This window comes from Nicotiana tabacum, chromosome 3 (assembly GCF_000715075.1).
Source record: "Nicotiana tabacum cultivar K326 chromosome 3, ASM71507v2, whole genome shotgun sequence".
NCBI lineage: Eukaryota > Viridiplantae > Streptophyta > Magnoliopsida > Solanales > Solanaceae > Nicotiana > Nicotiana tabacum.
In genome coordinates this window covers 50,166,570-50,180,763 of record NC_134082.1, presented here as the reverse complement: position 1 = coordinate 50,180,763, position 14,194 = coordinate 50,166,570, and the positions used below count along the sequence as shown (strand labels likewise).

General features: G+C 36.8%; 1 protein-coding gene and 1 long non-coding RNA gene across 2 annotated transcripts; one reads left to right on the top strand and one right to left on the bottom strand.

The window, feature by feature from the left end:
• Positions 1–1,751: 1,751 nt before the first annotated feature.
• Positions 1,752–4,426, bottom strand: LOC107799981 (uncharacterized). The gene is made up of 6 exons (XM_075243391.1): positions 4,320–4,426; positions 3,520–3,910; positions 3,360–3,459; positions 3,075–3,241; positions 2,804–2,965; positions 1,752–2,195 (listed from the first exon to the last, which is right to left on the bottom strand). The coding sequence occupies exons 1-6, from the start codon at positions 4,424–4,426 to the stop codon at positions 1,752–1,754; spliced, it is 1,371 nt and encodes a 456-aa protein (XP_075099492.1).
• A 5,362-nt stretch (positions 4,427–9,788) lies between these two features.
• LOC142179427 (uncharacterized) lies at positions 9,789–10,739 on the top strand. Its single transcript, XR_012707510.1, has 2 exons — positions 9,789–9,974; positions 10,259–10,739. It is a non-coding gene; the product is annotated as an uncharacterized LOC142179427 (long non-coding RNA).
• The last annotated feature ends 3,455 nt before the right edge of the window (positions 10,740–14,194 follow it).

Genomic DNA, 14,194 nt, shown 5'->3' with positions numbered 1-14,194 from the left:
TATGTGGGCATAGGAAAGTATTTCAGACCTACTATTTTGAAAGAAAATGAAACATCTTATTTGTTGTGGAAAGGATTTTGGGAAAAATTTCAATTTTCAACTATCTCATATTTTGTTTCGAAGATTTCGGTAAAGGATTTGGGTTTTTCACTAATATTCTTGAAAAGCGAGACTATTTTTTGGAAAAACTATGAAAAGGCTAAACGTTCTACCTCTGACCTACTTATTTGTTCACTCGCTTTACATTGTTATGAACTGCTATTGGTTATTGGTGTTGGACCCGACCTTTTTTCAGCTCATCACTGCTTTCAACCTAAGGTTAGGTTTGTTACTTATTGAGTACATATGGTCGGTTGTACTCATACTACACTTCATGCACATTGCGTGTAGATTCTGGATGCCGATGTTGCTGTGTTCGATGAATGATGGATTTGAAGGCGTACTTGCATTCCTGCTGTAGCTTCCTCTTGTTCACGGTAGCCTTAGATTATAAAACTCTATTTATGTACTTTCCAAACAGAAGATGTATTTTCTTCATATCAGCTTCGTAAACTCTATTTTTAGAAGCTCGTGATTTGTACTACTAGTCCTTGGAAAATGTAAAAGATTCAGAAAAATTCCTTTGTTTAATTGTTTAATTAATATTATTGAACTTGATAGTTATTAGTTGGCTTACCTAGCGGGTTGGGTTATGTGCCATCACGACTACTAATTTTGGGTTGTGACAGGTTTTTTACGGTTTGTCTATATTAAAAACTTGTAAAATAAAGTTCGGAGGTGTTTTTCAGTATATAGTGTTATCTCTCTCCGTTGTTGTTTGTTGCTTAGTACTTCCATACTTTGCCAGAGTGTCAGATACAGAGTTACCTTCCCAATATATGTGGGTTATTTCTTTCACTCCAACAACATTAAGAAGAAAACTGCAATCATGAAGAAGATGTGAGTAGCAGGGTTCTTCATCTTTAAATAAGTGACATAATACCTGTGAATCTGTTTTCACTATAGTGGGTAAGAGATTTTTTGTGATGGAAAGTTCTAGCCCTGTTATTAGTGCCAGCAGTTCAGCATGAAGAGCGGATATTGCAGTTATCTTCTGCACAAAACACACTATCCAATAGCTACTATAGTCTCTGATGAGTCTACTAGTGCCACTGGTTTTTATGTCATAAGCTCCATCAACGTTTATCTTGTAGTGGCTAGGAGGTGGGAACCATCTTATTTGTATGTGAAGCCTAGGATTTGATGTCACAATAATCTGCGCGAGTGAAATGAATTCAGCAACTTGTGTCATGATATTTTTGTGGCATGTGAGGGAGGAAGTGTGGTTGAAGAGGTTTGAGTTCTTATTAATCCAAATATTCCAAAGGATCAAAGGCGGTAGGGTAGAGTTTGGAGTTTTAAAAAAGGCAATTGATGTGTGGATGATAGTATATCCAATTCAGAAACTGAATAATACAGGGGCTATAAGTATATATTCAGCAGATTGTATAATTATGTATTCAACATATTATATTAAATGAATATATAACTGTATTCAGATGTATTGTAGTTGGATGTATATATTCAAGTCAGGCACTGTGTATAACAGATTGTCTAAGTATGTATTAAACAGGTTGTATTCGAATGTATTCAACACAATAATACAACTAACTATATCCAGAATCTATTCACGAAAAAGTGCAAAATGTATTATTTCACAATGTCATCGGAATCTATGACACACCATTAGAGCACTAATACATGTCAGAATGTTAACTAAGTTCTACGTGGAGCATTTCTACACGTTCTCTTATATGTTCTCCCTGCCCACATATGCTACATGAATGTTGATTTTTCGGCTGCAACAATTCACTGAAAAGCTTATCGCGCTTCTTCTTTGGCCTTCCAGGAGGTCTTTTCCATTTGGGTAGTAATATAACTTCCTTTGCAATATGTGCTGGTATATTCCATTCATTTCGGTCCGGTATCGAGTACACAGGCACATTGTATGTCATTACAACAGAATTTGGTTTGTAATAGTCAGAGCAATAATCTTCTAGCATTAGAAACTTGCTCTTCAATTTAGCCCAAGCATGTGGGCATGGTAATTCATCAACTTGGAACCTCCCACAAACGTATTTTCTCTCTAACAGGCAGACAGTGCAATGCCTCCCTTCATCGTTAACCGTATGTAAGTATTCAGTCGATGGTACCACCTACATTTAAACATAGACCTATAAGTTTTAAGCATATATAAATAAAAAAATTCATTTATATACCAAAGAATGGACGTATTAAATATACAGCAGTATGAATTAAATCAAATATCTATTGAATACAAACATATTTCTGTATTTAGAATACAAAATTATTCAGTTGAATACAAAGGAAATGTTTAAATACAGAATAATACATCATATATATAGACTGGCAGAATATTAAATATAATTACATATTAGCTTATGATTACATTGTTATACATCTAACGTCTGCTTAAAAAATGCGTATGGATAGAAAATAAACACATTAAATTCAACTAACAATACACTAAACATGTGGACAGTATTCCAAATAGTATAAATTGTTTCAGAAAAAAGTTAGCTATCTAAAACAAAGGCTAAATATATAATACAATGACATAAAATAAAACTTACAATCATGCGTGTAGACATTGCCTCATTCAAAGTAAGCATCTCCTGGTATTTGTTTTCCAAGCGTTGTGTATGTCTGTGTAGCTTCTTTGCGGTTACTGCAATTCTAACGTCCAAACATCTTTCTAACTTCTTCGAGGAAGTCGTATATTGGCAAATTCCCTTGTTGACACTAGTGCAGCATTGATTGACCCAGCAATATTTGACGTCATGGTCCTTCCCCTATTAACAAGTGCATACAACCTAGCCCACTTTTCGTATCCAGCTAACTCCAAGTATTCTTTCACTCTAATATCTACCTTCTCCACCTTCTCCATTAGACTGTCAAATTCAGCCTGTGTGTATTGCCATCGAGAAGTATATCTCGCTCAACTTTGCATGGCTCTTTTTGAATTTCTTATATACGTTGTTCCATAGATGCCATATACAAGCAAAATGCGGTACATCTGGATACACTCTCGATACAGATTTAATGATACTCCCATTTCCATCTGAAACGATGCACATGTTTTTCCTGTCACCGTATGCTATCTTGAATTGCTCAAAGAACCACGACCAAGCATCATCGTTCTCTGAATCAATAACACCATATGGTAGTGGCAATATATGACCTGTAAAGACAATTGCATACATTTTTTTAAAATATGCATTTCAATCTTTAAAATGGAACTCATTTTATATGACATAGCAATTAATATTAACAAAATTTATTATAATTCACATACTCACCTGCACCATCCAATGTGTTGGCCGAGACGAATGTCCCGGTGTAGTAAAGTTTTTGGTGACTTCCATACACAACCACAATGGCTCTACAATGATCAAACCCCTTTATAAAGGCATACAAAGATATACAAACATACATGAACTCATTTTTGGGCGATTTTACCATTCTAATGTGTGAACCAGGATATGTCATATCCATTGTATATAAGTATCCTGGTAATTCTTTGTATGAATCAGCCGGTTCACCTCTCAAAAAATTTATTGCCTTTTCTTTAGCCCGCCACGCCAACATGTAGCAAACATCTACACCTAAATCTGATTTCACATCATCAATAATATTCTTTGGAGTGTATTTCCTCTTATGATTAGTAAGCTTGGGCCTAATCATACCACCTATAAGGTTGCTACTTGCCTGTCGTTGCTCATACACCTTGTCCTTCAACGGACATGTATACTTATCAATGAACTCTCTCACTTTGAATAGTTCTGATTTGTTAATGCTCGAAGCCTTAAACCTCCATTCACAATCTTCTAACATACATAATAATCTATAGCTGCAAAGAATTTATCATTATACATATGATCAGTATAAATGCTTTCAAAAAATACACTCATATATACATGAATACATTATTACATCTATATATATAAATTATTTTACAACAGAAATATATACAATGGTATATAATTAAATATGTCTGAATACGCCTATAGTTATATGCATACATTTAAATACAACTAATAAACCAAAAAGAAAAATAGTGGCTCTCACTGTAATAAGTTTATACAAGTAAAATACACAAGAATACATGTATTTGAAATGCATAAAAAAAATAGTGAATCACAGCAGTGAAGATGAAGTGAAAATTCCCAACTACGCCTAAATACATCAATATATAAATTACAACTCCTACCATGAATACAATATACAAAAAAATAATGAATAATTAAGAACACTCAAACCTGACAGCATTAGACCTATCAACCCGGAATTGAAACCTTTGCGATATAGCATAATGCTCCATCACCTCTTTTAATGTAGCCTTATCCTTATATACTTGTCCAGCCATAACCTCCCTTTGATTAGTTTTTTAAATTATCAAATCCTTGTCCAGTTCGAACACCCCAATTGCTTCTCCAGAATTGACAAAATCTAGAGCAAATGTATCATCTGTATCGGAATCATACCTTTGAACTGCTTCGTCTATTTGCACAATGTCTTCTTGAATTAAACTACCTCCGGATACAACTTCTTTTTCAATCGTTGTTATGCACAAAGGATACATCCCGAATTCTCTATTCTTTTTTTTCAACTCTACATACACCCTGTAACCCATATCATTGTGTATTTCCATTGACATACAATTTCCTTCTACTTTTTATTGAATTTTAATGGACTTTGAGCTCAAATCTATGTCCAGTTGATTAGAAATTGATGCAACCAAATCACTATACGACGCATACTCCTTTATCAATATTCTCTCAATTGAATAATTGACGTAATTGCTATCACTGTTCCATTTTCCCGAATGACGCAATAACACTATTAAACTTGCCATATGTATAATTGAATTATACCTTATTTCTGTATACAATTATATCAATTGCAATTTTTCGTCGTTGAAAAGAGAACTAGGTACGCACTAGAACAACAGAAAAAAGGGAGAACTGAAATCTAGAGGTATCTCTACTTTTGCCTATTTTTCTGATTGGAAATCTTTCGTGAATGAATACAGATTTATGGGCGATAGTTTGTGTTAGTTGAGTTATATTAGGAGAATATCTAGTAAATTGATTTCCTTTCCGTTTTAAACCAGTTAAAAGGTGTGACGACCCGGCCGGTCGTATTAAGAATTAACGCGTAGATCCCCTATTAACTGCTTTCCACGTGTTTGTTTCTGTTATTGTGAGTTGCCGAGAGGAATTATTTGGAGTTTCGGAGAGTTTTGGGAAACTTAGTCCCTAAATGAGAGCTTAAGTTTTGCAAATTTGACCGTAGTCGGAATAGTGTGAAGACGGCCTTAGAATGGAATTCCGATAGTTCTGTTAGCTCTGTTGGCTGATTTCAGATTTAGGAGCATGTTCAGATTTTGTTTTGGAGGTCCGTAGCTAATTTAGGCTTGAAATGCCGAAAGTCAAATTTTTGAAGTTTCTGGTTCGATAGTGAGATTTTGATCCGAGGGTCGGAATGGAATACCGGAAGTTGGAGTAGCTCCATAGGGTTGAATGTGATGTGTGTGCAAAATTTCAGGTGATTCAGACGAGGTTTGGTAGACTTTTTGATCGAAAGCGTATTTTGAGAGTTTTAGAAGTTCTTAGGCTTGAATCCGATGCTAATTGGTTGATTCAATGTTGTTTGAGGTATTTTGGAGATTTGTATAAGTTTGGATAGTGGTATATGACTTGTCCGTGCTTTTGGTTGAGGTCCCGGGGGCTTCGGGATGATTTCGGGTGGTTAACGGGAAATTGGAAACTTGGAGTTTACAGTTGATGTTCTTTGGGGTGCTGTCATAACCGCATATGTGGTTGAGAGGCCGCAGATACGGAATTAAGCCGCAAAAGCGGCCAGCTGAGGAAAATCAGGGAACCGCTGAAGCGGATGATGAACTGCACCTGCGTGATCGCAGATGCGAATTCTGGGTCGCAGGTGCGGCGAAGAGGTTTTAAGTGGAAATCGTAGGAGCGGTCTCCTTGACCGCAGAATCGGTACCGCAGATGCGGAAGGTGGACCGCAGATGCGGTTTTGCTGGGCAGAAAATCAGAGTTTCGAGAGTTTAGTTTCAGAAAGTTAGAAATTGATTTGGGAGCTCGGGATTGGCAATTTTGAGAGGAATTTTCACCTGGGTGTTTTGGGTAAGCAATTATTACTCGATTTTGATTGTTGTCCACGAATCTATGCTTAGATTCATCCTTTAAATTCGAATTTTGGGTGGAAAAATTGAAGAAAAGTTGGAAAAGTTCTTGGACTTAACATTTGAATTTGGATCACGATTTTGATGTCGGATTGTGATAATTTTGATATCAATGAACTCGTGAGAGTATGAGGATTCTTAAAATGTAGATTTTACCCGATTTCGAGACGTAAGCCCGGAGGGCATTTTGGTCATTTTACCTAATTTTGCGTATTAGCTTAGAATGTATTTGTAGAATCAGTTACTTGAAGTGTTATTTACATTATGGAATTGAATTTAATAGATTCGGGCCATTTGGAGTCGAGTACTCGTGGCAAGAGCGTGGTTTCGGGTTGATTTTGAGTTGGTTCGAGGTAACTGGCTTGTCTAACCTTGTGTGGGGGACCTTCCCCTTAGGATTTGGTATTATTGATAATTGAGATGCCTTGTACGTGTGGTGACGAGTGCGTACTTGTGCAAATTGTTGAAAATCCGATTTTCATTAAGTAATTACTAGTATGTTTCCTTTCCTTTTTATATTACTTGCAATTTAAGCATGTTGTTAGCTTAGGAAAACATGTCTAATTGACTTAATTGTCTTACTTGCTCAACCTGCTTTATTTGGATTTCGTGCAGCATGCTAGGTTAGAAATACCTATTTTACCTTGGTACGGAACTTGATTTGAACTGTGTACTCTTCTTGTTGTTGTTGTGTGTTTACTTTGGGACTACGAGACGGTATCCCGGGAGATCCCCCTGTATGTTTACTTTGGGACTACGGAATGGTATTCCTGGAGATCCCCCTGCACATTTACATTGGAACTATGGGACTACACCCGATAGATTCCCCCTGTACTGAGTATTTACATTTGGGACTACGGATCGGTATTCCGGGAGATCCTCTCGCTTGATGAGTTGGACTACGGGACGGTATCCCCGGAGATCCACTGGATATTTATATTTGGGACTACGGGACGGTATCCTGGGAGATCCTCGATTGTTATCTTTGTACTGAGCTGTATTTCTTTCTGTGTTTACTTTGCCGCTGTAGTAGTTGTTGTTGTCCTTTATATCCTGTGTTACTTTTACTGTTGTACTTACTTATACTATTTTGTTCTACACTGTTGAATCTTATATTTTATTTAACCTCAGTAAGGCCCTGACCTTCCTCGTCACTACTCGACTGAGCTTAAGTTTGGCACTTATTGAGTACCGCCGTGGTGTACTCATGCCTTTTCTGTGCATGTTTTTCATGTGCAGATCCAGGTACCTCCACTCAGACTTATCACGCTTGAGACGAGGCGTTCGTAGAGACTCCGAGGTATATCTCCCGCGTTCGCAGATCGAAGAGTCCCTTTCTACTCCCCCATTTTGTATTAGCCCTTATGTACTTTCGTTTCTTTGTTAGATATTCTGGAGTTAGATGCTTGTAGACATTCAAAGGCTTGTGATCATGAGATTCCGGGTTTTGGGAAATGTATTAGTTTTTGAGAGTTGATATTGTTTATGCCAAGCGGCACTTTAAAATACTGTTTTATTTTACTATTTCGGTTTTTAATAATTTATTCCGCAAGTTGGTTTATTTTTCCGCATTGTTAGGCTTACCTAGTCGTAGAGACTAGGTGCCGTCACGATGGTTCACGAAGGGCGAACCGGGGTCGTGACAAAAGGTCCATATTTTACGCATTATACGTTATTGTATTCACGAATACAGCTCGTCAATACAGTTGAATATAACAACTGATTAGCTGGACTTCCCTGATTCACGCTTATTTTTGCTACTGTATTCATGAATACAGTAGCTTAAATACATCAAATACATCTTATAACATTAGAAAGGTATCTACAATCCGTAATATAGCAAATGGTATCTATAGATAGCTAATTACTACTAAAAGATAGTGTTTTATGAAAATTTCTCTTTTAATTCATTTGTCAGCCATGCACGTGTGGCTCGTATATGGTATGGTATATTCCATATACCTCCTGTGTAAATGTCCTACATTCTATCTTGTTGAAATTCAAACACATACACAGAGTCACCGCAGCGCAAATTGAACAAGGAACGTACCTTCAGCCATAGTTATTCATGCTTTGCAGGGGATCACCTTTGAAACCTTTAGCAGAAAAAATAGGGAGTCTTCTAGCCTGTGCCTATCGTTGGATGCCAGACTAATGGAGTCACAGAAGTATTTAGGGACTCTTAGGCAAATACTTTAGCCCTAGGGACTTGTAATAAAATTGTTTCTTTTCATCAAAGAAACTACTATATACGCATAACTACATAATATTATTTGATATATTATTTCCTTTGGGAAACAATATAAATAATGTATTACTTTATATGTGAGTCACACTAGAAGTTTCTAGAAGAGACTGGTAAATTTCTATCATAACTATCTCTAATGGCCAGTTGGTTCACCAGTACGGTTTGGATCTAAGTCTTAATTTTTTATTGATCCATATGCGGATGGGGATAAGGAGGGGGGAGTTTTTTAAATCTATATTTAATTCATTTGATGGATATATCACTGACCTTTTACACAATTAATGAAATTCAACATATTATAAAGAGTTACTTACCATTTATTCAACGTTATTAATTAATCAATGCTATTAAATGGTGTTAGACAAGCACGATACCAGGAAGCACTAGAAAGATCACAGAGATAGACCTGAATAATCAAGGCTGGACAATTGTCCACCAAACCTTTCTAAGTTCATTGTGTGGATGTATAGAATATTACGACAAAGTCCTGTTTGTTCAGAGATGATTATCATCTTGTTCTATGAAAGAGTGAAATGAGAAAGGCCGAAAGGATATATGTTGGTTTTATATTTTAGGGTCAAACTGTAGATAAAATCTCAACAAACAAAAGGGGAAAAGAGGTTCCAATTGCTGGATGCAACTATCATGTTTCCATTGTAGTTTCAAGGACCAAATTTAAATAGTTTCTGGCACGGGCTAAACGTGAAAAAAGCCCTATAAAGGCTCCTATTGGTAGATCGACCAAATCTCGATCACAAGAAACTCATTTCAATATCCAGTTCAATATATAAGATGGAATGGAATATATCATCTACTACTATATTTACTAGCTAGTTATTTAAACTTAAATTACTTTTTAGCAAGTGTAGGAAAATGGATCATAGATGTAACATATATTAGGTTAATATTAGAATGGTACAAAGTAATTCAATCTTTTATGTATTTGAATTCTTGAAAATGGTACTCAAGTTACAGTTGGAGTCGACAATTTTTCATCCCAAATACTTCTCCTGTAGCATTTCCATTAATTCTAAATTTTTTTAAAGTACTTCTCAACCCTTATGTGCTAGAACATCATCATTTCTAAGTTCTAAGCAAAAGTTATGTTGAAGCCAGAACATCAATCTATTTTTGGTTAGCTACATCCTTCTACTTCAACCACTACTAAAATAGACAAGTTTTAAGAAGGAAATAATAGAATTCAGAAGGTGGAGTAGGTTATAACAGGTAAGTTTAGTTATTTTGAAGAATAAAGTAATGATGCCAACAAACTTTGCTTCAGAAGAAGGTAAGTTGTGAGCTGGCTAGTCTTTTTAAAAAGGAATAGACAAGTTTGAGAGACAGCCTATCCACATGCAGCCTTTAGCATATTACAACTATATATATCTTTCCTTAGTTCCTCCTTTACTCCAAAGTATCAGTTCCAAGAAACTCAACCTCTGTTAATTCCCTAAAGAGGCAACTCCCAAGCCCTTTTGTCTTTCTTCCTTCTTCATAAACATTTTTGTGAAATTCATATGCAGATGCAGGATTTAAATTTGATGTATTCAAGAACTTATTGTACTTTTGAGATTATGAGTTCCAAATTTTATTCTTATTGAAAGTTTAGTAATTTTTAGATATATCTATATTCGTGCTGAAAATACTGAATTCAGTTAGCGAACGCAAAACAAAGGCTCCGTCTGTGTTTAGTGAAATTTGAATTTGTGGTTATACTCACATTTTTTTCTTTTTTATTGAAGGATATTTTCTTGGTAGGTGGAAACACATTTGAAGCTTAGTATAAGAGGAAACCAAGATTTGATAGGATTGATGGCAACTGAGGCACCAAGTTGGGCAGATCAATGGGGGTCAGGAGGATTTGGTGCAATGGATGAAGAGGAGAGTCACAAAAGCAACAAAGAGAATGATAGCAACAAGAAAGGCAGTTCATCAGCAGGACTTGGCAAAGCAAAAGCAGTGGCAGTGGCTGGTGCTCAAAAGGTGAAGAATGGCACTTCAATGGGCATCAAATGGGTTAAAAGCAAATGTCAAAAGAAAAACTCCTCTTCTACTTGATGATATATCAGATTCTCTTATATAGATTTCTGTAAGAACAGTCAAGAACCAGATCTATTGTTTAGATTAGAAATGTTTTAACCAGTTGTTCTCCTATTCATCAAGGAAAGAGTTTACGCAAGTCCTTCTAGTATTTTTGGCAAGATATTAGTTGATTGTTGTGCAACATCTATCGATATTCTTATGACAAATAATACGTGATTTTTTAATTCTTGACCACTGTAGGGTCCATCCTATTCAACAATAGGCAAGTGCCTTTGAAATAAAACTTAGGTGGCAACTCTTTCTTGGAGCCAAAGTTTGGAAATAAGTAGAGGAGATTAATACATCTCTTATTGTATTCTTGAAGGCTATGTATTTCGCTCCTATAAAAGGAGGAGCTCTCTCACTTCTTCAAACACACCAACAAAGAGAGAAAGAAAGAGTGAGGCATCACAGATCGGGTATAAGAAAATAGTCAGTGAGAAAATAGAGAGGGTTAACGATATTGTAGTGAGGTGGGAATATCAAAAGAGGTTATTTCTTTTGAGAGTTGTAGTTGTCTTTGGAGTATTTTACATAGACCTCTAAAGTGTAAAATTCCTTGCTATAGTGATATAAGTTGCTCCTCTTGGGATCGTGGTTTTTCCCCTTATTCAGAAGGATTTTCCACGTAAAAATCTTGGTGTCGTTACCACTCTTTTATTATTGTTGATTACGATATCTCGGTGCTACGTTATTATTTCGCTTTTTTTACCATTAATATTATTTATGTGGAGGATTTATTCCCAACAACTGATATTAGAGTACAAGTTCTGCTCATTTACAAAAATACCATTCACGATCGATAGTACTATACTCAGTGAAAAATATCCGGTGTAAAGTACGAGGTAGAAAAATTCAACGGAGATAGCGGTTTCTCAATATGACAAAGAAGGATGAGGGCTCTGCTCATTCAGCATGGACTACACAAGGTACTAGATGTTGATGCCAAAAAGTCCGATACCATAAAAGCTGAGGATTGGACTGACTTGGATAAAAAGATTGTAGTGCAATCAGCTTACACTTATCAGATGATGTGGTAAATAACATCATTGATGAAGATATCGCATGTTGGACAAGGTTGAAAATCCTATACATGTTCAAAACGCTAACAAATAAATTGTACTTGAAGAAGCAGTTATACACCGTACACATGGGTGAATGTACGAACTTTTTGTCACATTTAAATATATTTAACAGACTAATCACATAGCTAGCCAACCTCGGAGTAAAGATCGAGGAAGAAGATAAAGCCATCTTGCTCTTGAACTCGTTTCCATTTTCGTACGATAATTTGGCAACAACCATCCTGCACGGTAAGACCACCATTGAGTTGAAAGACATTATATCGGCTCTTCTACTCAATGAGAAGATGAGAAAGAAGCCTGAAAATCAAGGACATGCTCTCATCATAGAAGGTAGAGGCGGGAGTTACCAAAGGAGTTCGAGCAACTATGGTAAATCCGAAGGTCGTGGGAAGTCCAAGAACCGATCCAAATCAAAAGTCAAAAATTGCTACAATTGCGATCAACCGGGTCACTTCAAAAGAGATTGCCCAAATCTAAGGAAGGGAAAAGATGAAAGCAGTGGCCAGAAAAAGATGGAAACACAACCGCCACGATGCAAAACAATGATAATGTTGTTCTCTTCATGAATGAGGAAGAGGAATACATGCACGTGGCAGGCCCAGAGTCGGAATAGGTGGTTGGCACAACAATATCTTACCATGCCATACCCACAAGAGATCTTTTTGTAGATATGTAGCATGTGATTTCAACACTATGAGAATGGATAACACAAGTTACTCAAAGATTGTAGGGATTGGTGATGTTTGTATCAAGAAGTTCTAATGGACGTGCGACATGTACTTGATTTGCAGATGAACTTGATCTCGAGAATTGCTTTGGACCGAGATCGGTACGAGAACTATTTTGCAAATCAAAAGTGAAGACTCACTAAGGGATCATTGGTAATTGCAAAGGGAGTTGCTCAGGGCACGTTGTACAGGACAAATGCAGAAATATGCCAAGGTGAATTGAATGAAGCAAAAATATGAGATTTCTGTAGATTTGTGGCACAAAAGAATGAGTCATATAAGCGATAAGGGCTTGCAGATTCTTTCCAGAAATCATTCATCTCTTTTGCCAAAGTTACAATGGTAAAACCTTGTGACTACTGTTTACTTGGTAAGCAACATAGAGTCTCATTTCCGACAACGTCTAAAAGAAAATTGAATATGCTTGATTTAGTATATTCTAATATTTGTGGTCCAATAAAAATTGAGTCGATGGGTGGTGACAAATATTTTGTTACTTTTATTAATGATGCTTTCCGTAAATTATGGGTCTATATCTTGAAAACCAAAGATCAAGTGTTTTAAGTTTCCAAAAGTTTCATGTCCTGGTGGAAAGGGAGACGGGTCGAAAGCTAAAGCGTCTCCGAACTGACAATGAAGGTGAGTACACTTCAAGAAAATTTGAAGAGTATTGTTCGAGCCATTGGATCATACATGAAAAGACAGTTCCTGGAACCGCATAACACAATGGTGTAGCTGAGAGGATGAACTGCACCATTGTTGAGAAGGTGAGAAGCATGTTCAGTATGGCTAAATTGCCAAGTCATTCTGGGGTGAAGCAGTTTAGTCAGCCTGTTACCTGATCAATACGAGTCCATAAGTTCTATTGGAGTTTGACATTTCGGAAACATTTTGGACCAACAAGGAGGATTCCTACTCGCATTTGAAGGTGTTCGGTTGCAGAGCTTTTGCATATGTACCAAAGAACCAGAGAAAAAAATTGGATGATAAATATGTTCCCTGCATATTTATCGGATATGTAGATGAAGAGTTCGAATACATATTATGGGATCCTGTAAAGAAGAAGGTCATCAGAAGCAGAGATGTAGTCTTTCCAGAAAGTGAATTTGGAACTGCAGATGACCAGTCAGAAAAGTCCAAGAATGGTATAATCCTTATCATTGTTACCATTCATTTTACTTCTAACTATCCCACAAGTGCAAAAAGTATTACTAGCAAGGTTTTCGAGCAGGGGGGTTGATAACTAGGGATTTTGCTATATTTTATACTCCTTCTTGCTTAAGTTTTGATTAGGAATTTATACAAAATAGTCCCAAAAGGCTCACAAGTTGTGCTTGATTGCAGGTTTGATCAACAAAGTGACAAGATGTCAAAAATCAGCTCAAAAAGGAGTGAAACTTGCACAAGTACCAAGACAAGACAAAGCTCAGGCAAAACAGGCTCAATGCAGTCGCACACCATTCTATGCGGTCTGCATGAGTGAGGTTCAGAGAGCATGACATTCAGGAAAACAGGCAATGTAGCTGTACTAGGTTTTGTGCGGTCCGCACTGGGATTAACGCGACCGCACTCGATTTAGTGCGGTCCGTAGTGAGAAAGATCAGAAAGCTGCCAAGTCCAAGTTTCAAGCCAATGCGGTCCGCGCTCCATTTCATGCGGACCGCACCAGAAGCCTCCGCGGTCGTACTCCATTATGTGCGGTCCGCATTGCCAGAGTTCAGAGACATGAATTTTCAAGTTCAGAGCCTTAGTACGGCCGCACCCCATTTTGTAGGGTCCGCAC